Genomic DNA, 25,998 nt, shown 5'->3' with positions numbered 1-25,998 from the left:
TTCATTCTTTATCAGGGATATAGAACAAGCTGAACGCTGGCAGAGGAAGACATCAGCTTTCGGGATGACGGAGCCCTAAAGTCAAAATGTTTGCAGTGATAGCGGCTGCATGCGCTGTTCATTATTTATCTGAGATCACATGGCTGCGTCCTACCAAGGTCCGCCTGGCGCTGTTTCTGCTATAAGGAAACCATCCTTGTGTGCCCAGCGTTATTGGATGAAGATTGGTGGCCTGATTGAAGTATTAAGTTAATCTTTAATACTATGATTTCCTATGATCTTCAGCTCCACCTAGTGGCCAAAATGGGGTATATTTGCAAATTGAGGCTGTCTGATTAAGCCTTAGTCTGTAATACTATGACGTCCTATGATTTTCAGCTCCATCTAGTGGCCAAACTGTGGTATATTTTATGATTGAGGTATTCTGATTGAGTGTAAGTCTTTAATACTATGATTTTCTATTATCTTCAACTCCACCTAGTGGCCAAACTGTGGTATATTTTATGATTGAGGTGTTCTGATTGTCAGTCTTTAATACTATGATTTTCTATTCTCTTCAGCTCCACCTAGTGGCCAAAATGGGGTAAATTATCTGATTGAAATATTCTGATTGAGCGTTTGTCTGTAATACTATGACTTCCTATGATTCTCAGCTCCGTCCAGTGGCCAGAATGGGGTATATTTTTTGATTGAGGTATTCTGATTGAGCGTCAGTCTGTAAAACTATGATTTTCTATTATTTTCAGCTCCACCTAGTGGCCAAAATGGGGTAAATTATCTGATTGAAATATTCTGATTGAGCGTTAGTCTGTAATACTATGACTTCCTATGATTCTCAGCTCCGTCCAGTGGCCAGAATGGGGTATATTTTTTGATTGAGGTATTCTGATTGAGCGTCAGTCTGTAAAACTATGATTTTCTATTATTTTCAGCTCCACCTAGTGGCCAAAATGTGGTATATTTTATGATTGAAATATTCTGATTGAACGTTAGTCTGTAATACTATGATTTCCTATGATCTTCAGCTCCACCTAGTGGCCAGAATGGAGTATATTCTTTGATTGAGGTATTCTGATTGAGCGTCAGTCTGTAATACTATGATTTCCTATGACCTTCAGCTCCATCTTGTGGCCAAACTGTGGTATTTTTTCTGATTGAGGTTATCTGACTGAGTGTTAGTCTGTAATACTATGACTTCCTATGATCTGCAGCTCCATCCAGTGGCCAAAATGTGGTATATTTTCTGATTGAGATATTCTGAGTGAGCGTTAGTGTGTAATATTATGACTTCCTATGATCTTCAGCTCCATCTAGTGACCAGAATGTGGTATGTTTTCTAATTGAAGTATTCTGATTGTGTGTTAGTCTGTAATACTATGATTTCCTATGATCTTCAGCTCCCCCTAGTGGCCAAAATGTGATATATTTTCTGATGTCATAACATCAATTCCACACCATGGAAGTAAATTATTATATATATTTTTTTTTTTAAAAGCAAAAGATCAAAAAAAAAAAAAGGTAAAATAGATAATTGGGGGTCTTTTTGACTTCAGATCTCTTTATAAAGAAGACCTGTCCTCTTTATTTATATTACGGATGTTTACATTCCTTGTAATAGGAATAAAAGTGCTAAAAAAATAATTAAAAAAAAATAAAAATGAAAGAGACAGTGTAAAAATAAAAAAAATAAAATAAATAAGAAAAAAAATGTAAAGCGCCCCCATCCCTCCATGCTTGCATGCAGAAGCGAACGCATACGTAGGTCGCACGCACATATGTAAACGGTGTAGCACCACACATGTGAGGTATTGCCGCGATCGTTAGAGTGAGAGCAATAATTCTAGTGCCAGACCTCCTCTGTAACTCTAAACCAGTACCTTGTAAAAAAAAAAAAAAATTAATGCATCGCCTATTGAGATTTTTAAGTACCAATGTTTGTCGCCATTATAGAAAAAGAAATTGGGCTAACTGTACTGTTTTCTTATTTTTTAATTTAAAAAAAAGTGTATTTTTTTTCCAAGAAAAACTGCTTTTGTAAGACCGCTGCGCATATACGGTGTGATAAAAAAAATATTGCAACGATCTCCATTTTATTCTCTAGGGTCTCTGCTAATAAAAAAATATATAATGTATGGGGGTTCTAAGTTTTTTTCTAGCCAAAAAAAAATGATTTTATCTTGTAAACAACAAGTGTCAGAAAAAGGCCCGGTCCAGAAGTGGTTAAAGTGTATTTTTTCCCCCAAAATTTGTGCTTAAGTAACCGCCGCGCAAGTACCATGTGACAAAAAATTTGCAACAATCGCTATTTTATTCTCTAGGGTCTCTGCTAAAATATATATATATATATATATATATATATATATATATATATATACATATATATATATATATATATATATATATATATATATAATGTTTGAGTGTTCTTAGTAATTTATTTATATATTATTTTTTATTATTACTTATTTATTTAACAATCGTTATTTATTTATTTATAATTACCAAAACGTGATTTAAAGCATATTTTTCCCCCAAAAAAATTGTGCTGGAAAAACCGCTGCACAAGTACCTTGTGACAAAAAATTTGCAGCAATCCCTATTTTATTCTCTAGGGTCTCTGCTAAAAAATATATATATATATAATATTTATATATAATGTTTGGGGGTTTTAAATTTTTTTATATACTATTTATTATTATTATTTATTTATTTATAATTAGCAAAAAATAGTGATTTAAAGTGTATTTTTTCCCCCTAAAAAATTGTGCTTTAAAAACCGATGTGCAAGTACCATGTGACAAACAATTTGCAACAATCGCTATCTAGGGTCTTTGCTAAAAAAATATATATATATATATATATATATATATATATATAATGTTTGGGGGTTCTAAGTAATTTATTTATATATTATTTATTATTATTATTTATTATTTATTTATAATTAGCAAAAAATAGTGTTTTAAAGTGTATTTTTTCCTCCCAAAAAATTATGCTTAAAAAACCGCTGCACAAGTACCATGTGACAAAAAATTTTCAGCAATCGCTATTTTATTCTCTAGGGTCTCTGCTAAAAAAAAAAAAAAAAAATATATATATATATATATATATATATATAATGTTTGGGGGTTCTAAGTCAATTATTTATATATTATTTTTTATTATTATTTATTTATTTATTTATTTGTAATTAGCAAAAAATAGTGATTGAGGCTCGGTTCACATATATGCGATGCGGGAAGGCTGCGAATCCGCAGCCTTTTCCCGCATCGCACACGCACCCCCGGCAGTTCACACTGCCATATGCGATACGCTGGGGGTGTCAATGTAATCTTAACGACACCCCCAGTTTGATCGCATATCGCAGTGCGATCTTGCAGTTCGCACAGGATCGGATCGCACAAGTGTGAACCGCTGTGCGATCCGATCCTGATGCGGCTGCCAAAAAGGGTCTTGTGCGTGTTTGGAGCGGCTGCAGTGCGAATTTAGCCATACAAACTGTATGGCTAAACTCGCACCGCACAGCCGATCGCATGTAATGTCGAAGCAGTGCGCTCCGACATTACATGCGAACCCCGCACACGCACAAGTGTGAACCGGGGCTTAAAGTGTACCCCCCCAAAAAAAAATTGTGCTTGAAAAACTGCTGTGCAAGTACTATGTGACAAAAAATTTGCAGCAATTGCTATTTTATTCTCTAGGGTCTCTGCTAAAAAATATATATATATATAATGTTTGGGGGTTCTAAGTAATTTGTTTATATATTATTATTATTATTTATTTATAATTAGCAAAAAATAGTGATTTAAAGTGTATTTTTTCCTCCAAAAAATTTGTGCTTGAAAAACTGCTGTGCAAGTACCATGTGATAAAAAAAATTGCAACAATCGCTATTTTATTCTCTAGGGTCTCTGCTAATATATATATATATAATGTATGGGGGTTCTAATTAATTTATCTATATATTATTTAATATTATTATTTATCATTTATTTATTTATTTATAATTAGCAAAAAATTGGGATTTAAACTTGTAAACAAAAAGTGCCAGGAAATAACAATTAATTATTCCTAATTCCTAATTAATAAATCCTGGTCTTCAGGTAAATATTTATATAAATAACAATTAATTATTACAAGAGTTAGGCCCAGTTCACACCCCATGCAGTCCAGTGCGTTTTTTTTTTCTGCATCAAAAACGCATGGATAGTAGGTTATATGGTTTCCAATGGCATAGTTCACACCAGTGCTTTCCAGTTCCAGGTAAAAAAAAAAGTAGAACAAGCTGCATTTTTCCTGCACTGGCCTGTACTGGAATGCTGTAAAACGCATCAAAAACACATGGATAGTAGCTTATATGGTTTCCAATGGCAACACATTCTGCATGCGTTCCGGATGCATTACTGATGCGTTTTCGGTGCTAATTTGATGTGTTCAGTGCATTTTTTCCTTCATCGTAAATATGGACCTTTACTTTCTGGTGCATTCTTGATGCGGTTAGGTGCGTTCCGGTGCGTTTTTGATGGTTTTACTGCGTTTCAGTACAGTCCAGTGCGTGAAAAATGCAACATGTTCTACTTTTTTTTTTTCTGGAACTGCAAGCACCGGTGTGAACTATGCCATTGGCAATCATATGACCTACTTTCCATGCGTTTTTGATGCAGAAAAAAAATGCCTGGACTGCATGTGGTGTGAACTGGCCCATAAAAGGGGGGGGGGGTAATGCACTGGACTGCATGTGGTGGGAACTGCCTGTGAGTCGGGTGCGATGCGGGATTCGCAGGGTTCCCGCCTCACACCAATGTGAACTGGCACTAAGACTTGTGGGCTGGACTGGAGGCTAGGGGCTAGACTTGTGTCTCCCCACGCTGTGTGCATCAATAGAAACACACAGCCCCACATAGCCTAGGATGGAAAGGCACTCCCCTCCTCCAAACTAAAAAACTGGATATGACGCTGAGCACGTGCACTCAACTTCTCTGGTTGACCATGGCGAGGCCTGTTCTGAGTGGAACCTGTCCTGTTATACGGCTGTATGGTCATGGCCACCGTGCTGCAGCTCAGTTTCAATCTCAGGCAATCTTCTTATAGCCTAGGGCCCTTGGCACCCCAGATGTTTTGGAACTACATTTCCCATGATGCTCATGCACTCTGCATTAAGGTTGAGCATCATGGGAAGTGTAGTTCCAAAACATCTGGGGTGCCAAGGTTCGCCATCACTGGCCTAGGCCATCTTTATGTAGAGCAACAAATCTTTTTTTCAAATCCTCAGAGAGTTCTTTGCCATGAGGTGCCATGTTGAACTTCCAGTGACCAGTATGAGAGAGTGAGAGCGATAACACCAAATTTAACACACCTGCTCCCCATTCACACCTGAGACCTTGTAACACTAACGAGTCACATGACACCGGGGAGGGAAAATGGCTAACTGGGCCCAACTTGGACATTGTCACTTAGGGGTGTACTCACTTTTGTTGCCAGCGGTTTAGACATTAATGGCTGTGTGTTGAGTTATTTTGAGGGGACAGCAAATTTACACTGTTATACAAGCTGTACACTCACTACTTTACATTGTAGCAAAGTGTAATTTCTTCAGTGTTGTCACATGAAAAGATATCATCAAATATTTACAAACATGTGAGGGGTGTACTTACTTTTGTGAGATACTGTATTTGACACAACGCGTTGCTGGAGATCTCATAGCAATAAACAGAAGACAGGAATAAATGTGTCATCACACGCATTGCACACTCATTTCCTAACCACAAGCACAGGGTAGGTTCTTCCAGAACGGATGGTAGGTGGGGGGTGTGCTGTGCGGGCGATTCTCCCAATGTCACAAGTCTGCCGACTCTTCCATGGAACGGGCTGAGAGGTAAGTACGCTGCAACCCGACACCCAATCACACCTCAGCGTTTTGCAGCTCGAAGCTCCAAAACGCTGGAGGAGGAAAAAAGATTCCCTATGGAGATGATTCGCATCTCCACTGCAAGTCGCCTGAAGCTCGAAAAAGTTCCGGAGCTTTCGAATCGGGAAGATTTGATTGTTTTTGGCGCATTTTTATCCCCATAGGAATTGAAAGATACGCGCCATTTGCACGTTTTTGCACAATTTATTTTTTTTTTTTTGTTAGCGATAGGATGTTAATCCTATTACTACTACTACTAATAATAATAATAATAATAAATTAATAATCTAATGTAAGAAAAAAAAAAAAAAAACGACACAAATAAATACAAATAATCTTAAATAAATAATAAATTCAATAAATGAATACTAATTAATAGTAAATAAATAATTAACTCCTAAGTGCCAGTTCACACATATGCTGGAGGAGAAAAAAAAATCTATTATTCCCTATGGAGATGATTCACATCTCCCCTGCAAGTCGCCTGAAGCTCAAAAAAATTCCAGAGCTTTCGAATCGGCAAGATTTGATCGTTTTTGTTTTATTTTTTTTTTCCAAAAAGATTTGATCGTTTTTGGCACTTTTTTTTTTTTTTTTTAATCCCCATAGAAATTAAAATAAACGCTCCATTTGCACATTTTTGCACAATTTATTAATTTATTTTTTGTTAGGGATAGGATGTTAATCCTATTACTACTACTACTATTACTACTACTAATAATAATAATAATAAATTAATAATCTAATGTAAAAAAAAAATGACACAAATAAATACAAATAATCTTAAATAAATAATAAATAAATTCAATAAATCAATACTAATTAATAGTAAATAAATAATTAACTCCTAAGTGTCAGTTCACACATATGCTGGAGGAGAAAAAAAATCAATTATTCCCTATGAAGATGATTCACATCTCCACTGCAAGTCGCCTGAAGCTCAAAAAAATTCCGGAGCTTTCAAATCGGCAAGATTTGATAGTTTTTTGCACTTTTATTTATCCCCGTAGAAATTTTAAAAAACGCTCCATTTGCACGTTTTTGCACAATTTTTTTTTTTTTTTGGGATAGGATGTTAATCCTATTACTACTACTACTACTACTACTAATAATAATAATAATAATAATAATAATAATAAATTAATAATCTAATGTAAAAAAAAAATGACACAAATAAATACAAATAATCTTAAATAAATATTAAATAAATTCAATAAATGAATACGAATTAATAGTAAATAAATAATTAACTCCTAAGTGGCAGTTCACACATATGCTGGAGGAGAAAAAAAATCTATTATTCCCTATGGAGATGATTCACATCTCCACTGCAAGTCACCTGAAGCCTGAAGTTCAAAAAAGTTCCGGAGCTTTCGAATCGGCAAGATTTGATAGTTTTTGGTACTTTTTTTTATCCCCATTGAAATTAAAATAAACGCTCCATTTGCACGTTTTTGCACAATTTATTTTATTTTTTTTTGTTAGGGATAGGATGTTAATCCTATTACTACTACTACTACTACTAATAATAATACATTAATAATCTAATGTAAAAAAAAAAGACACAAATAAATACAAATAATCTTAAATAAATATTAAATAAATTCAATAAATGAATACTAATTAATAGTAAATAAATATTTAACTCCTAAGTGCCAGTTCACACATATGCTGGAGGAGAAAAAAAATCCATTATTCCCTATGGAGATGATTCACATCTCCACTGCAAGTCGCTTGAAGCCTGAAGTTCAAAAAAGTTTCTGGAGCTTTCGAATCAGCAAGATTTGATCGTTTTTGGTACTTTTTTTTTATCCCCATAGAAATGAATAGAAACGCACCATTTGCGCGTTTTTTGCACGATTTTAAGCTCAAATAAAAAAAAAACGTAAAAAACAAAATAGCAATAATATATGAACAAATAATTGTAAACTAAATACACAAATAACTAAAAATCATCACGAATAAAATAAATTAATAATATGTAATATTACATAAATAAATGATTATTAACCCCTAAATTTAAAATAAATAAATAAACTATAATAAATAATAATGATAATGATAATAAACACCCAAACCTGGAAAAAAAAATTATAAATAATAATTATTAATCTATGTAGGCTATGTGGGGGCTGTGTGTTTCTATTGATGCAGAGGTTTTGCAGGGTTCCCGCATTGCATATGTGTGAACCGTCACTTAGGGGTTAAGGTTAGTGGTTAATTATTTATTTACTATTACTTAGTATTCATTAATTTAATTTATTTATTATTTATGATTATTTGTATTTATTTGTGTATTTATTTTACATTACATTATTAGTTCATTTTTATTATTATTACTACTACTATTATTATTATTAATAATAATAATAATATTTTTAGTAGTAGTAGCAGTAGGATTAACACCCTAACAAAAAATAAAATAAATAAATGAATAATATTAATAATGAAATAAATAAAAGCTAAGGGAAAAGCTAAAAAAGCTGAAATACTTAGCAACAAATGATGCAACCGTTGATAGTTTTCTCCACTTGCTAATCAAAAAACGGCAAAGCTCAAAAGTGCTGCATAAAAATGTGAATGTCACACATAAAAACGCGCAAAAAAAAAACGCCGGAAAGACGCTACGCTCAGGTGTGAATAGATTATTTGATGTAATTTGCATTTGAGCAATCTGATCCTTTTATGCCAAGATTGCCTTGGACACGATGGCACGGATGGACTGCTATATCTCAGCAGTCTCTATATCTCTGCTCAGGGACCTCTGAGAACCGAGCAATCAGCGGTGTTTGATTGCTCAGTTCTCAGCCTTAGAGCCGGCAGGGGGCAGGTGCAGCATCCACCTAGGTATGATTCTACAATAAAAGAAAAAACATCCATCTCCTTTAAAAATATTGAAAATGGGAATGGGAGGGGGATCAATGGATTGGAAGAGAGAGAGAGAAAGAAAGAAAGAGAGACAGAGAAAGAGCCTCCTTGGATGGAAACACTGTAGGGAAGGACTTGTGGAAATCCATAGTTCTCTTGGGGAGGCAGAACACGTGTATAACCTTCTATCACTTCTAGTAAAGCATCTGAAGAAATAAGTGCAAACAGATGTTCACCAGTCAACTCTCAGCAGTCTCTATATCTCAGGCTGTCTCCATGTCTCAGCAGTCCCTAATTCTCAGCAGTCTGCATCTCTCAGCAACCTCTATATCTCAGCAGTCTCCATCTCTCAGCAGTCTCTATATCCCAGACAGTCTCTATATCTCAGCAGCCTCCATCTCTCAGCAGTCTCTATATCTCAGCAGCCTCTATATCTTAGGCAGTCTCCACCTCTCAGCAGCCTCTATATCTTAGGCAGTCTCCACCTCTCAGCAGTCTCTATCTCAGGCAGTCTCCACCTCTCAGCAGTCTCTATATCTCAGTAGCCTCTATATCTCAGACAGTCTCCATCTCTCTGCAGTCTCTATATCTCAGACAGTCTCCATCTCTCAGCAGTCTCCATCTCTCAGCAGTCTCCATATCTTAGGCAGTCTCCATCTCTCAGCAGTTTCTATATCTCAGGCAGTTTCTATATCTCAGCTGTCTCCATCTCTCAGCAGTCTCTATATCTCAGCAGTCTCCACCTCTCAGCAGCCTCTATATCTCAGCAGTCTCTATATCTCAGCAGTCTCTATATCTCAGAAGCCTCTATATCTCAGACAGTCTCCATCTCTCAGCAGTCTCCATCTCTCAGCAGTCTCTATATCTCAGACAGTCTCCATCTCTCAGCAGTCTCTATCTCTCAGCAGTCTCCATATCTTAGGCAGTCTCCATCTCTCAGGAGTTTCTATATCTCAGCAGTCTCTATATCTAAGTAGCCTCTATATCTCAGACAGCCTCCATCTCTCAGCAGTCTGCATCTCTCAGACAGTCTCCATCTCTCAGCAGTCTCTATATCTCAGGCAATCTCCTCCTCTCAGCAGTCTCTATATCTCAGGCAGTCTCCTCTTCTCAGCAGTCTCTATATCTCAGCAGTCTCTATATCTCAGCAGTCTCCATCTCTCAGCAGTCTCTATATCTCTGCAACCTCCATCTCTCAGCAGTCTCTATATCTGAGCAGCCTCCATATCTCAGCAGTCTCCATCTCTCAGCAGTCTCTATATCTCAGCAGCCTCCTTATCTCTATACTGTGTTTATGATGAATGACCTCTATTCCTATGGAGGGTTGGGAGGGAGAATGGCGGTATATTATGGAAGCGATGGTTGTTATGGGAACAGAGCGTATTGGAAATTGCAGCGTCAGGCTGGATGAGGTGTCCTGGTTGGAAATATTCAATAGAAGATCAATAATAAAACCAGCCGATAAAAGCAGAGAACGTGTCAGTAAAAGGAAATGTTCATTGCACAGCACACAGGAATAGCAAATAGGTTTTCGATTTAATTATAATACCACAACTTTTATAAATTGTATCTTTCCTTAAAATCCTCCTTTTTTTTTCTTTGTTACACCTCAGCGCTGCTAATCTCCTGCAGCCTCTTTGCGGCCACTTCCTGTCTCCAGCGATGGCTGCGTGACATTTCTCAGGGTGGGTGTCCTCGTGGTGACCACAGAGGACCTCGCCTGTGTCAAATGTGCTGAAGTGGCCATATGTAGTCTTTTTCAGGAGGGTGACAACGCAGGAGCACAATTGGGAGACAGGGACAGAACGTTGTCACTATAACAGGAAGTGCCTGAACATGGCAGGATCACCAGGGATTATAATAATGAAAGCTGCAAATTTCCCTTCTATTCCTGTTATGGTGACAACCCAAAATTTGGGAACTGTCTTTCGCTTTCTGTGATAATGGCAAACAGGACAAATAGAGAGGGTAAATCTCTCTAACGGGGACACAGACAGCAATAAAAACTGACAGGGGTTCTAATCCCTCTCCACTCTATCCAGAACCAGCAAATACAAGGACAGAGCGCAGACCCCCCCCCCCCCATCCCAGCATTTGATGGTGTACACTGTGTCTGAGCAGAGGCCGGTTCCATACCCCCCTGGAGGCTCTTCTGCCCCGGCCAGCACCAACCGAGCTGTCCCAGCTCCCACAAATGCCCCCTACTGGCCAGGTTGGGAACCCCAGTAAGAAGAGAGAGCCTGGAGCAGGGCTTCAGCTTGGAATGGGGCTCTGGAAGAGGATTGGGGGGGGGGGGTGAGGGATAGTGGGAGGGGTTTGCCCAGTTGCTGCCCCATAGGCCCCTGGTTTGTACTTGCCCCCCCCCGGGCCGAAAGTTGCCAGTATGCCCCTGTGTGCGTGCAAAGGCAGGTGTCCCAAGACTTTTGACAATACATTGTATATTATATCTGGGAGTATAAAAAAAAAAGTCTGTTGATCCTGCCAGAAATCAAGTGAGCCGATAACTTCCTGTGCTCTCTGCTTGTGCCGTTTGCATTACTCCCAGCTTTCAATGCGGACTACAAAACACCTTCCACTTATGTTAAGGAGACGAGGAGAGGTGGAGGCAGTGCCGGGACAAGATCATCCGGTGCCCAGGGCAAAGATGCCAAACAGCGCCCCCTTCCCCCATTCATGATGTACAATTTTAGAGGGTCCTACACTCAGTAAACCATTGCGCCCAAGGCAACCGCCCCCTCCTGCCCACCCCTTGTCCCGGCTCTGGGTGGAGGTGTTCTGTAATATGAATAAAGCCGGCACACGAAAAAGCTTCTTCCAAGTACAATTCTTTATTCCAGCGTGGATAGCAGTGACAACATGACAGACCGACGCGTTTCGGCTTTACGCCTTCATCATAGCATGATGGAGGTGTTCTGTAGTTCTTTCCTAAGGGGACAATCTTGCTCCTCCATGAGTGTAGTGGGCATTGTCACCCTAGGATGGAAAGTGTGTTGCTGGCGGGACCACCAGGTGAAAATAAAGGGAAAGAAGCCCGAAAAAAGGAAAACTAATGCAGCCACCACATCCAAGGGACTGGTGAGCTGCAATATGTGACATTGTTGCTTTTAGGTTTAGATAGATATTATTTGTTTTATAAGAAAGGAAAAAGCAAAAGTATAAAGAATCAGGGTGCAAGAAAACGCTACAAACTACGAATGTAGCGCGGCACGCCATGAACAAACACGGGTCCCGTGCGGGGACAGACCGGACGCTTCCGTAACCAACGTTGCTGGGGGCTGGTGAAATCCGCACAGGATATTGGCAATAACGAGCTTCCTGGCATGGGAGCCAAGAGAGGTGAAATCTGCCGCCGGCCAAAGTTTTTATATCAAACTCATCGGATTTTTTTGTAGAAGTTCATGGGGGTCATCTAAAAAATATGTGACGATCGTCTTTTTTTTTTAATATAAAGCTTTAATCCAGGAAATCAACTAAATACACCGATTAAAATATATAGATGGGGGCTGCTTTACCTGCCAGAGGACTTGTATTTTTCCATCCAGCCCTAAAATTATCACAGCTCCGCCACGCAGCACAGCCAGGTGGATGATACCACTTACAAATGAAGAATACAGTGGTGTTTTGTCCCTGCCTACTGATTGGCCAGTGAAAGAGCAGCATTAGATTGATCCCCTAACCTCCCACAGTGCCTCCCTACTTCCATAGAGCTACACAACCTTTGATAGTGGTGTCCCCTCAACCTCTCACAGTGCCCTCAGGTCCCCTAAGAGTTCTCAGTCCCCCACAGTGCCTGTCAACTACTTTCAGTGCCCCCCAGTCCCCTGCAGTGCCCCCTAACTTGTTGCAGAGCCTTCAGACCCCCCCCCCCCCACATAGTTCCATCAATAGTGTTCCACAGTGGCCTCAGGTCCCATAAGAGTTCTCAGTCCCCCACAGTGCCTGTCAACTACTTTCAGTGCCCCCCAGTCCCCTGCAGTGCCCCCTAACTTGTTGCAGAGCCTTCAGACCCCCCCCCCCCATAGTTCCATCAATAGTGTTCCACAGTGGCCTCAGGTCCCATAAGAGTTCTCAGTCCCCCACAGTGCCTGTCAATTACTTTCAGTGCCCCCCAGTCTCCTGCACTGCCCCCTAGCTTGTTGTAGAGTCTCCAGACTCCCCATAGTTCCATCAGTAGTGTTCCACAGTGCCCAGTAGCTTAATGCAGAGCCTCCAGACTCCTTATAAAGACCCCAACAGTGTCCCACAGTGCCCCCCCCAGTCTCCTGCAGTGTCTCCTAGCTAGTTGCAGAGCCTCCAGATTAGGTAGAGTGCCCTCAACAGTGTCCCACAGTGCCCACAGTTTCCTGCAGTGCACCCTATCTTGTTGCAGAGCCTTCAGACCATAGTGACTTCAACAATGTCCCACAGTGCCCCCCAGTCTCCTGCAGTGCCCCCTGGCTTGTTGCAGAGCCCCCAGACCCTATATAGTGCCCTCAACAGTGTCCCACAGTGCCCCCAGTCCCCTGCAGTGCCCCCTAGCTTGCTGCAGAACCTCCAGACCCCTTTTGTACCCTCAACAGTGTCCCACAGTGCCCTTAGCTTGTTGCAGAGCCTCTAGACCCCTTATAGTGCCCTCAACAGTGTCTAACAGTGCCCCCCAGCTTAATGGAGAGCCTCCAAACTCCTTATAGTGATCTCAACAGTGTCCCACTGTGCCCCCCAAGCTCCTGCAGTGCCCCCTGGCTTGTTGCACAGCCTCAAGCATCCTTAGAGTGCCCTCAACAGTGTCCCACAGTTCCCCCAGTCTCCTGCAGTGCCCCCTAGCTAGTTGCAGAGCCTACAGACCCCTTATAGTGCTCTCAATAGTGTCCCACAGTGCCCCCCCCCCAGTCTCCTGCAGTGCCCCCCAGCTTGTTGCAGAGCCCCCAGACCCCTTATAGTGCCCTCAACAGTGTCCCACAGTGCCCCTAGCTTGTTGCAGAGCCTTCAAACCCCTTATAGTGCCCCCAACAGTGTCCCACAGTGCCCCCCAGTCTCCTGCAGTACACCCTAGCTTGTTGCAGAGCCCCCAGACTCCTTATAGTGCCCTCAACAGTGTCCCAAAGTGCCCCCAGTCTCCTGCAGTGCCCCCTAGCTTGTTGCAGAGCCTGCAGACCCTTTATAGTGCCCTCAGCAATCTCCCACAGTACCCCCTAGTCCCCTGCAGACCCCCAGACTCCTTATAGTGCCCTCAACAGTGTCCCAAAGTGCCCCCAGTCTCCTGCAGTGCCCCCTAGCTTGTTGCAGAGCCTGCAGACCCCTTATAGTGCCCTCAACAGTCTCCCACAGTACCCCCTAGTCCCCTGCAGACCCCCCAGACCCCTTATAGTGCCCTTAACAGTGTCCCACCATGCCCCCCCAGCTTAATGCAGAGCCTCCAGACTCCTTATAGTGATCTCAACAGTGTCCCACAGTGCCCCCAGTCTCCTGCAGTGCTCCCTAGCTTGTTGTATAGCCCCCAGACTCCCTATAGTGCCCTCAACAGTGTCCCACAGTGCCCCCTGTCTCCTGCAGAGCCTCTCCATACCCCTTATAGTGCCCTCAACAGTGTCCCACAGTGCCCCCCTGTCCCCTGCAGTTCCCCCTAGCTGAGCCTGAATGGGAAGAATGCTCCTTACATTGGTGATCAGTGGGAAGAATGTCCCTTACATTGATGGTCAGTGGGAAGAATGTTCCTTACATTGGTGATCATTGGAAGAATGCCCCTTACATTGGTGATCAGTGGGAAGAATGCCCCTTACATTGGTGGTCAGTGGGAAGAGTGCCCCTTACATTGGTGGTCAGTGGGAAGAATGCTCCTTACATTGGTGATCAGTGGGAAGAATGCTCCTTACATTGGTGGTCAGTGGGAAGAATGCTCCTTACATTGGTGGTCAGTGGGAAGAATGCTCCTTACATTGTTGGTCAGTGGGAAGAATGTTCCTTACATTGGTGGTCAGTGGGAAGAATGCTCCTTACATTGGTGGTCAGTGGGAAGAATGCTCCTTACATTGTTGGTCAGTGGGAAGAATGTTCCTTACATTGGTGGTCAATGGGAAGAATGCTCCTTACATTGGTGGTCAGTGGGAAGAATGTCCCTTACATTGGAGATCAGTGGGAAGAATGTTCCTTACATTGGTGGCCAGTGGGAAGAATGCTCCTTGCATTGGTGGCCAGTGGGAAGAATGCTCCTTACATTGGTGGTCAGTGGGAAGAATGCTCCTTACATTGGTGGCCAGTGGGAAGAATGCTCCTTACATTGGTGATCAGTGGGAAGAATGTTCCTTACATTGGTGGCCAGTGGGAAGAATGCTCCTTACATTGGTGGTCAGTGGGAAGAATGCTCCTTACATTGGTGGTCAGTGGGAAGAATGCTCCTTACATTGGTGGCCAGTGAGAAGAATGCTCCTTAAATTGGTGATCAGTGGGAAGAATGTCCCTTACATTGGTGACCATTGGAAGAATGCGCCTTACATTGGTGGTCAGTGGGAAGAATGCTCCTTACGTTGGTGGCCAATTTAAGAGACATTATTTCCACTGACCACCAATGTAAGGAACATTCTTCACACTGACCAGTAAGGACATATCTACCCACTAGTCTATACAATATATCATTGTATAAATAGGGTTGATTAGTAGAATGAACAAATAACCCTTAGCTTGACTTCTGAGGCATTATTTAGGCAAAAGAGGAACTATGTGTTTTTGTGTTGCTAGGTGTGAGGAAGGCGGTTTTAGGAAGGAAACCAAAAGATTGTGAAATCCGTTTCTCCACACTTCAATACTACAACATATGAGAGTAAAGAGTGGCCATCTGTTTGTACTCCACCTCCCCTTTACTTCACTCTACTCTTCATATGCTCGGTAGCAGGGATGAGCCGCGTGATTTCGGCATAATTAAATTTTCGGTGAAATTACGGATTTCCTCATCGGTGGTATTGTGCCAAACATCAAATTTGTTTCCTAAGCTATTTAGGTAGAATTTTCTTAAGAAAAAGCAACTATGTATTCTTCTTTACATTTATTTAGAGGGTTTGTTTGTTGGAGGTGGAGATGTGTATATTGGATTCTTTATTTAATTTGGTGTTTTTTTCTATTTGTGATTTATTTTTATTTTTTTTAACAAGAAAGTATTTGTAATTTTTACCTGTATTGTGTACTTTATCCTTATTTGTGATCAGTGGCTGAAAATTACATATCTCATCATCGGTGATATTGCTCTAAACCTCAGTTTTATTTTTTGAGCTGTTTACGTGAAATTTTCTTTAAAAACGTTATCTGCTAATGTTATTGTCTTTACTTAGAGCAACCATTCTCAAGCTGAGTTCCACAGATCCTCCAGAGTTGGTTAGGAGTTCCTTGAGACCTCCCATCTCATGGGGCCTTCATAGTTGTAGGTCCATATCCACTTGGCCGATTCAATGGCATTACTGCAAGGGCTGCATTCTGACCATCACTAAGGAACATTCTTCCTACTGATCACCAATGTAAGGAACATTCTTCCCACTGATCACCAATGTGAGGAGCATTCTTCCCACTGATCACCAATGTAAGGAACATTCTTCCCACTGACCACCAATCTAAGGAACATTCTTCCAACTGACCTCCAATTTAAGGAGCATTCTTCCTACTGTTCACCAATGTAAGGAACATTCTTCCTACGGATCGTCCAAAGTTGGTTAGGGATTCCTTGAGCCTTAGCTGATTGACCTCCCATCTCATGGGGCCTTCATAGTTGTAGGTCCATCACCACTTGGCAGATGCAATGGCATTACTGCAAGAGCTGCATTCTGACCACCACTATAAACGGGGCACTCTTCCCACTAACCACCTATGCAGTGGTGGGATTCAAAAATTTTAGTAACCAGTTCCGACTTTCCCAGCAGAATGACCAGCATGCCCCCTTTCAATGCACAGTGACCAGCGTTCCCCCTTTCAATGCAGAGAGACCAGCGTGCCCCCCTTTCAATGCACAGTGACCAGCGTGCCCCCCTTTCAATGCACAGTGACCAGCGTGCCCCCCTTTCAATGCACAGTGACCAGTGTACATGCCCCCTTCAATGCACAGTGACCAGAGTGCCCCCTTTCAATGCAGTGACCAGTGTACATGCCCCCTTTAATGCACAGTGACCAGCGTGCCCCCCTTTCAATGCAGAGAGACCAGCGTGCCCCCCTTTCAATGCACAGTGACCACAGCATTGCCCCCAATGATTGCAGAGTGCCAGCCACAGCATTGCCCCCAATGATTGCAGAGTGCCAGCCACAGCATTGCCCCCAATGATTGCAGAGTGCCAGCCACAGCATTGCCCCCAATGATTGCAGAGTGCCAGCCACAGCATTGCCCCCAATGATTGCAGAGTGCCAGCCACAGCATTGCTCCCAAATTGCAGAGTGCCAGCCACAGCATTGCCCCCAATGATTGCAGAGTGCCAGCCACAGCATTGCTCCCAAATTGCAGAGTGCCAGCCACAGCATTGCCCCCAATGATTGCAGAGTGCCAGCCACAGCATTGCCCCCAATGATTGCAGAGTGCCAGCCACAGCATTGCCCCCAATGATTGCAGAGTGCCAGCCACAGCATTGCCCCCAATGATTGCAGAGTGCCAGCCACAGCATTGCCCCTAATGATTGCAGAGTGCCAGCCAGAGTATTGCCCCCAATTGCAGAGCGCCAGCCACAGCATTGCCCCCAATTGCAGAGTGCCAGCCCCAGCATTGCCCCAAATTGCAGAGCGCCAGCCAGAGTATTGCCCCCAATTGCAGAGCGCCAGCCAGAGTATTGCCCCCAATTGCAGAGCGCCAGCCAGAGTATTGCCCCCAATTGCAGAGCGCCAGCCACAGCATTGCCCCCAATTGCAGAGCGCCAGCCACAGCATTGCCCCAAATTGCAGAGTGCCAGCCACAACATTGCCCCCAATTGCAGAGTGCCAGCCAGAGTATTGCCCCCAATTGCAGAGTGCCAGCCAGAGTATTGCCCCCAATTGCAGAGTGCCAGCCACAACATTGCCCCCAAATTGCAGAGTGCCAGCCACAGCATTGCCCCAAATTGCAGAGTGCCAGCCAGAGTATTGCCCCCAATTGCAGAGTGCCAGCCACAGCATTGCCCCAAATTGCAGAGTGCCAGCCACAACATTGCCCCCAATTGCAGAGTGCCAGCCACAGCATTGCCCCCAATTGCAGAGTGCCAGCCAGAGTATTGCCCCCAATTGCAGAGTGCCAGCCACAGCATTGCCCCAAATTGCAGAGTGCCAGCCACAACATTGCCCCCAATTGCAGAGTGCCAGCCAGAGTATTGCCCCCAATTGCAGAGTGCCAGCCACAACATTGCCCCCCAATTGCAGAGTGCCAGCCACAACATTGCCCCCCCAATTGCAGAGTGCCAGCCAGAGTATTGCCCCCAATTGCAGAGTGCCAGCCAGAGTATTGCCCCCAATTGCAGAGTGCCAGCCAGAGTATTGCCCCAAATTGCAGAGTGCCAGCCACAACATTGCCCCCAATTGCAGAGTGCCAGCCAGAGTATTGCCCCCAATTGCAGAGTGCCAGCCAGAGTATTGCCCCCAATTGCAGAGTGCCAGCCACAGCATTGCCCCAAATTGCAGAGTGCCAGCCACAACATTGCCCCCAATTGCAGAGTGCCAGCCACAGCATTGCCCCCAATTGCAGAGTGCCAGCCAGAGTATTGCCCCCAATTGCAGAGTGCCAGCCACAGCATTGCCCCAAATTGCAGAGTGCCAGCCACAACATTGCCCCCAATTGCAGAGTGCCAGCCAGAGTATTGCCCCCAATTGCAGAGTGCCAGCCACAACATTGCCCCCCAATTGCAGAGTGCCAGCCACAACATTGCCCCCCAATTGCAGAGTGCCAGCCAGAGTATTGCCCCCAATTGCAGAGTGCCAGCCAGAGTATTGCCCCCAATTGCAGAGTGCCAGCCAGAGTATTGCCCCAAATTGCAGAGTGCCAGCCACAACATTGCCCCCAATTGCAGAGTGCCAGCCAGAGTATTGCCCCCAATTGCAGAGTGCCAGCCAGAGTATTGCCCCCAATTGCAGAGTGCCAGCCAGAGTATTGCCCCCAATTGCAGAGTGCCAGCCACAGCATTGCCCCAAATTGCAGAGTGCCAGCCACAGCATTGCCCCCAATTGCAGAGTGCCAGCCAGAGTATTGCCCCCAATTGCAGAGTGCCAGCCACAGCATTGCCCCAAATTGCAGAGTGCCAGCCACAACATTGCCCCCAATTGCAGAGTGCCAGCCAGAGTATTGCCCCCAATTGCAGAGTGCCAGCCACAACATTGCCCCCCAATTGCAGAGTGCCAGCCACAACATTGCCCCCCAATTGCAGAGTGCCAGCGATCCCCCCCCGCGAGACCCATGCACTTACCTCATGGACGGTCTCGCAGTCGGCTCCCCGCGTCTCCGAGTCCTCCCGCGGCGCCTCCTCCTCGTCCAATGGCACGGTGTTTGCCTTTCAGCCAATCAGGAAGCGGGAGGACCCGCTCCCTGATTGGCCAGGAGGAGGATCATGTGACAATAGCTAATTCTCATTCGCTATTGTCACAGAATGGGCGGGGAGGAGCGCACTGCTCCGCCCCCCGGCCGCCACGTCTGTCCGAGCGCGGGACATTCAATTGTCCTGCGCTTCCTCAGACGCGCAGAGGGATTCAGCCGGTTCTGCGAACTTGCAGAAAGTTAGCAACCGGTTCTATGGAACCGGTGCGAACCGGCTGAATCCCACCACTGCACCTATGTAGGAAACATTCTTCCCGTTGATCACCAATGTAAGGGACATTCTTCCTACTGATCACCAATGTAAGGAACATTCTTCCTACTGATCACCGATGTAAGGAACATTCTTCCTACGGATCGTCCAAAGTTGGTTAGGGATTCCTTGATCCTTAGCTGATTGACCTCTCATCTCATGGGGCCTTCATAGTTGTAGGTCCATCACCACTTGGCAGAGGCAATGACATGACTGAAAGAGCTGCATTCTGACCATCGCTCTAAAGGGGGCACTCTTCTTACTATCCACCCATGTAAGAAGCATTTTTCCCACTGATCACCAATGTAAGAAGCATTTTTCCAACTGATCACCAATGTAATAAAACATTCTTCCTACAGATCATCCAAAGTTGGTTAGGGATTCCTTGGGCCTTAGCTGGTTGACCTCCCATCTCATGGGGCCTTCATAGTTATAGGTCCATCACCACCGATTCAATGGCATGACGTCAAGGGCTGCATTCTGACCATCGCTATAAAGGGGGCACTCTTCCCACTAACCACCAATGTAAGGAGCAATCTTCCCACTGACCCCCAATGTAAGGAGCATTCTTCCCACTGACCACCAATTTAATGAACATTCTTCCCCACTGATAACCAATGTAAGGAACATTCTTTCCACTGACCTCCAATGTAAGGAGCTTTGCTTCCACTGGCCACCAATGTAAGGGACATTCTTCCCACTGATCACTAATGTAGGGAGCATTCTTCCCATTGACCACCAATGTAAGGAGCGTTCTTCCCATTGACCACCAATGTAAGGACCATTCTTCCCAATGATGACCAATGTAAGGAGCGTTCATCCCATTGACCTCCAGTGTAAGGAGTATTCTTCCTGCTGAGATCGCAGTCTGACCAAAAGATGAGCTCATTCACTCTCCTGTCACAGCTTAGGGGTGGGTCGAGGGCATCAGACTAAGGGCATCTAGTGGCAGAAAAAAGTATTGCAGAGAAAATCTAAAGTTGAATAGTTCCGCAAATGCTGACTTTGTTTTTTTATTATCTTTATATGGGCTATTTATGTTTATCTTGTTATTCTGAGATATGGCCATTTCTATTATGAATGTTTATATTATAAATACATTTTTTTTTTTTTAAGATCTGCTTGTAATGATATATAAGGCTTTATTTGTGGTAGTTAGCTATCCAAAAATATACATGCAAGTTATAAATACATTTTGAGGCTGATGAGTGATAGAGACTAGTGGTTGGGAAACCAATATTCCTGTAAGCTAACCTTTATATGTTCCCCTTTGTTTCTGTAGCTGCACCTACGGTGGACCATGCCAAGCTGAGCAACTGGCAGCAGCAACCTGTGAACGTGTTTCTGACCTCTAAGCGGCCTCCTTGTGTAGAGGAGCTTCATCAGGAGGCTGAACTCAACCTACAGAGCTTACTGCAAGGTAGGGAAGAGCGCCTGTATATCTTTACAGGAAACACACATATATCTATGTATAACATGTAATTGGCTCATACTGTATACCCTTTCCAAGAAAGTTTTATTGAAAGCTAAAACTCCAGGGAAAAAGTGAAATACATACACTATATTGCCAAAAGTATTGGGACGCCTGCCTTTACACTCACTGTTACAGTTAGGAAATACAGTGGGGTCATCTCTCCACCCCCCAACCTGTTAAATGGACAATGAAAGAAAAGCGGCCGATCGATGGTGTTATCCAGGTTCAGGATTAAGGAGTGGGCAGGAGGGGCATCTGCCCAAGGCACAGTGGTAGATGGGGTGCCCCCTCCATGCATGCATGCATGCTCCAGATCAGTGGCTAGCAACCAGCAGGCTCCAGCTTCATGTCTGTTCTGCTGTCACACTGTGCTCCAGAATGCTGATATACACTGTACATGCGCAACTACCTTCTAGCTACTAGAAAGTAAGCAAATGGTCACGCATTTGCAGTGCACACTCTATGCCCACCATGGGCAGCTAGACCAAGGGAGCAGAGAATGGGCACAGGGCAGTACACCCATTATACGGCATGCATTAGGAGCAGGGCGGGGGGGGGGCAGTTCTGCATTCTTGCCCTGGTTGAACCTGTCCCTGTACTGGTGTTATCCCTCTGCTCTGCAACCTCTATCAGCATGGTCCTTGTCAACACATGTGCATGCATCACTGCTCAACTAGTAAGCCCAGCACCCTACATTGCTTCCCACTCTAAGCCATGGACTCAGGGTCATAACTAGAACCAACTGGGGCCCTTTCCTCTGATCCCGGGGGCCCTTTACTCGTATCCTGGGACCCTTTATTATAGTCCCACAGTGTGCCACTGTCAGTTACCTTGGTGGAGGCCGAAGTGCTGAGAGGGCTTCCCTTGCAGCTCGGTGCGGATCACCCCTGGTGGTGAAAGAGGAGATGACACGTCCCAAGGAGCACTGGATGCGGATGGATCCCGGATGGATGGATGGATGGATGGTGATTTAGGACCGCTTCCAGGAGATCTATAGATGCTCAGAGAAAAGAGACCAGGTTAATGCCAGGCCGAGGGTCATACACAGTGAATCAGTCAAGGAAATGGAGGTACAGAGGGGTAAGACAAGGAGAGAGTCCGTGGAATCCAGGCCGAGGTAGGTACACAGAATATCCAGCATGGTTCAGGCAAAGAGTCGTCAGGCAAGCCGAGGTCAAACAAGGAGAAGTGCAGATGGGTCAAGGAGCAAGCCGGGTCAAAAGCAGGAACGCAGATAAACAAACAGGTCACAGGTACTAGAGCTGATGATAAACCTGCACTGAAGCACAGCCAGAGAGTGCTTTATATAGGGCCAGGGCTGGGGAGATGGGCGTGGTGACACACCTGATCTGCCTCCAGCGTTCTATTGTTGCTGAATGGTAATTCCTTTCCTGACAGCCACCTTCCTGCCATCTTGGGGTCCCCCAATGGTGGCAAAACGCCAGAAACCAATCGCAATTGTGACCTTTGCGACCCTGGTAGTTACACCACTGTAGTCAGTAGTTTTTTATTTTTGTTGTTTTATTTTTTATTTTTTTTCCGATTTTAGTATTTATTATTTTTAACAGATTTTTTAGGACCCTTGTTGTGGGGCTTTGGTGAAATAACAGACCCCTGATATCTCACTTTTGAGACAGAGATCAGATTCATCAGTCCCATTCTCTGCAGCCTCAGCAGCACAGAATGAATGAACAGGAATAGCTCTGTACAGTGCTCCCTGTTCATTCATAAACTGAAGCATAGTAAACACTATGTTTTTACTAGTTTACTATGCCTCGACCATGAGTGAATAACATTTTTAAAAAACAGGGTCAGTGATCAGTACTCTATTCATTAAGACAAGTAAGGGGCTGGTAAATGACACATTTACCGGCCTCCTTTCCCACTTTCAAATCTGACAAATCCCCTGCAGCAGCTGGCGGGAGGTGGGAGGGGGAAACCCGGCAGTGCTGGAGGGAGGGGGGCACAGGGGCCTGAGGCAGCAAAACAGGGATAGGTAGGCAGCAGGAGCGGCATGTAGAGGAACCGATGCTCTCCATTTCCCTCCTGCAGCCGCTGAATGTCTGTGGGAGGGAGGCTACATGAAGGGTTCGGTTCCTCTACATACCACTGCCCCCGCTGCCCTCCTATCATGTTGTACAGGGGGCCGCATGGGCATGGTGCTAGGTCGCAATGGCGACCGCTGCAACCCCTGTAGGTACGCCCCTTTCCTTTATGGATTCCATTGCTGAGGTCTTTACCCCTAAGTTTTCCAGTCTATACACTGGCAGGGTTATTCTTTAGAAGGTCCTGTAGGCAACCCATGTTTAATCATATATTAAAAACCTAATAGTGTATAGATATGTGTCAGAAATCTCCATTGCCACCTAACAACATGTCCATGGTGTCTAATAAAATGTCAGCAGTTTCTATAAGGATGGTTGCTGTTGTAAAATCACCTATTCTCCCGGTGTCTTTGCTATTCTGCATGATTGTTTTGCAAGTTGCTTGAAAGCAAGCTCTTGGTCAGTTACTTGCTTTCATTATATTGCATGGGGCATGGCTATACTGTGTACTACAGGGCAGTAGAGGGTGAGGGAAGTAGCACAGGATATTGTTGGTGGTAGATGGTCTATGGTGGGTCTCTTCCAATGTGGAGAAGTTTTAGAGGCAGGTGAGGAACTCCCTGAGTAAAAGAATTAGAAAGTTTAGCTGGTTGGAGAATAGAAGTTCATAAGATATAGCCAACTCATTTTGGGGGCTTTTTAAGGACATAGCGCACTTTACCTACCTCCACTACAGGTCAGTGCTGCCATTCTGTGTGTCTAGGCCAGTCTTTCTCAACCCAGAGGAACCCTTGAATTAATTTCTAGGTCTCAGGTAACCCCTGCTAACATTAGTCCTTCTGGGTTCAGAAGGACGAATACTCCTTACCTTGTAGGTCACTGGGAAGAATGCCCCTTACATTGGTGATCAGTGGATAAAATGCCCCTTACATTGGTGGTCAGAAGGCAGAATGCCCCTTACATTGGTGATCAGAGGATAAAATGCTCCTTATATTGGTGGTTAGTGGGAAGAATGCCTTTTACATTGGCAGTCAGTGGGAAGAATGCCTTTTACATTGGCAGTCAGTGGGAAGAATGCTCTTTAAATTGGCAGTCAGTGGGAAGAATGCCCCTTACATTGGTGATCAGTGGGAAGAATGCCCCTTACATTGTAGGTTGGTGGGAAGAATGCCCCTTACATTGGTGATCAGTGGGAAGAATGATCCTTACATTGGTGGTCAGTGAGAAGAATGCTCCTTACATTGGTGATCAGTGGGAAGAATGCTCCTTACATTGGTGATCAGTGGGAAGAATGTTCCTTACATTGGTGATCAGTGGGAAGAATGCTCCTTACATTGGTGATCAGTGGGAAGAATGCCCCTTACATTGGTGATCAGTGGGAAGAATGTTCCTTACATTGGTGATCAGTGGGAAGAATGCCCCTTACATTAGTGATCAGTGGGAAGAATGCCCCTTACATTGGTGATCAGTGGGAAGAATGCTCTTACATTGGTGGTCAGTGGGAAGAATGTTCCTTACATTGGTGATCAGTGGGAAGAATGCCCCTTACATTGGTGATCAGTGGGAAGAATGCTCTTACATTGGTGGTCAGTGGGAAGAATGCTCCTTACATTGGTGGTCAGTGGGAAGAATGTCCCTTACATTGGTGGCCAGTAGGAAGAATGCCCCTTACATTGGTGGCCAGTAGGAAGAATGCTCCTTACATTGGTGGCCAGTGGGAAGAATGCTCCTTACATTGGTGGCCAGTAGGAAGAATGCCCCTTACATTGGTGGTTAGTGGGAAGAATGCCCCTTACGTTGGTGGTCAGTGGAAAGAATAGTTCTTACATTGGTTGTCAGAATGCTCTCACAGTCAAGCCTCTGGCTCTGCCAAGTGGCATTGGACCTGGAACTATGCAGACACCATCAAATGGGAGGTCAATTAGCCACAGCCCAAAGAACCCCTTTCAATCTCTGGAGGAACCCTGGGTCGGTACGGGTGGTCATCTAAGCATTTGCAGTGTTTGTTAAGCATAGCTCAATCAAAGGCACAACGCATAGTACTGAAGCACTGCTTCCACCTGCTGTCTGAGACCATGTAGGAGGCTTCTGGCAAGGTAGGGAGGAATCCTACACCGGGCCCCCTTACTCTCCAGCTCCAGATGGATGTGGGAGCCGCTATATAGTCGTAACACTGATTCAGAGCAGTTGGAAGAATGACAGATGATTGCTTTGTAATGGGTTGCTGCGTTTTGTACATTACTGATTTTAAAGGAGCCATGGGGCAGAGCGGCGCACACAATTCTAACGTGATTTTTTTTTGACAATTAGTCGGAATACAATCCCGGGGCTTCATATGGAACATATAAGATCCTTGGTAGAAGCAGAAAATTACTTTTATATTGCTTTCCTACAAAGAGAATTCAGCACAGCTGACACAAACTGAACGTCGACATTTAACCTGATTCAGCTCCAGATTGCACACTATTGGCTACGTCAGCGTGACCTGTTTCTTTCCATTGTCCTTATTTATAGCCTTCCTATTCTATCTGGTGGGCCAAGGAGGGAATTTATCATACTTATTTACACCTTGCACTTTATATTTACATATCACATTTTTTGTATGGTCACACCTGAGCACATTTCACACTTTACTCACATGTCATGCTACCGGATATTTTTGCACATAATATTGTTGGTTTCATCCTACCTACCTTCATGTCTGTTAATGCATCTTCACTCTCCAGGGGTCCTTCTCTGCTCTGCTGTGGCGGCCGGCACCGGCAAGGGGCTGCCGAAATTGAGTGCCTTTGATTTAAAAACGGTGCCAGGCGGCGTCATTACGTAACTGCGCATGCACCCGCCCGGCCGAACTTGTACGAGGTTTCCCAAGCCCGGCAGGCATCGGAACGGCGCATGCGCTGTTACGATGTCGGCCTGCAACCATTTTTTTTAAACGGCCACCGGCTGCCC

The 25,998-nt window shown here is 44.1% G+C and overlaps 1 protein-coding gene across 3 annotated transcripts in view; it reads left to right on the top strand.

The window, feature by feature from the left end:
- NHSL2 (NHS like 2) overlaps positions 1 to 25,998 on the top strand; it is a 182,413-nt gene that overhangs the window by 118,998 nt on the left and 37,417 nt on the right. For all 3 annotated transcript variants that reach the window (XM_082263041.1, XM_082263042.1, XM_082263043.1), the window contains exon 2: positions 20,810 to 20,947. In XM_082263041.1, coding sequence (XP_082119167.1) covers positions 20,810 to 20,947 — 138 coding nt within the window. The remainder of the gene's footprint in view (positions 1 to 20,809; positions 20,948 to 25,998) is intronic.

The sequence above is a fragment of the Pelophylax lessonae genome (genome assembly GCF_965119305.1).
Source record: "Pelophylax lessonae genome assembly, chromosome: 7".
Taxonomy (NCBI): domain Eukaryota; kingdom Metazoa; phylum Chordata; class Amphibia; order Anura; family Ranidae; genus Pelophylax; species Pelophylax lessonae.
The sequence above is the reverse complement of the archived record's forward strand: the minus strand, read 5'-3'. Positions and strand labels throughout refer to the sequence as shown.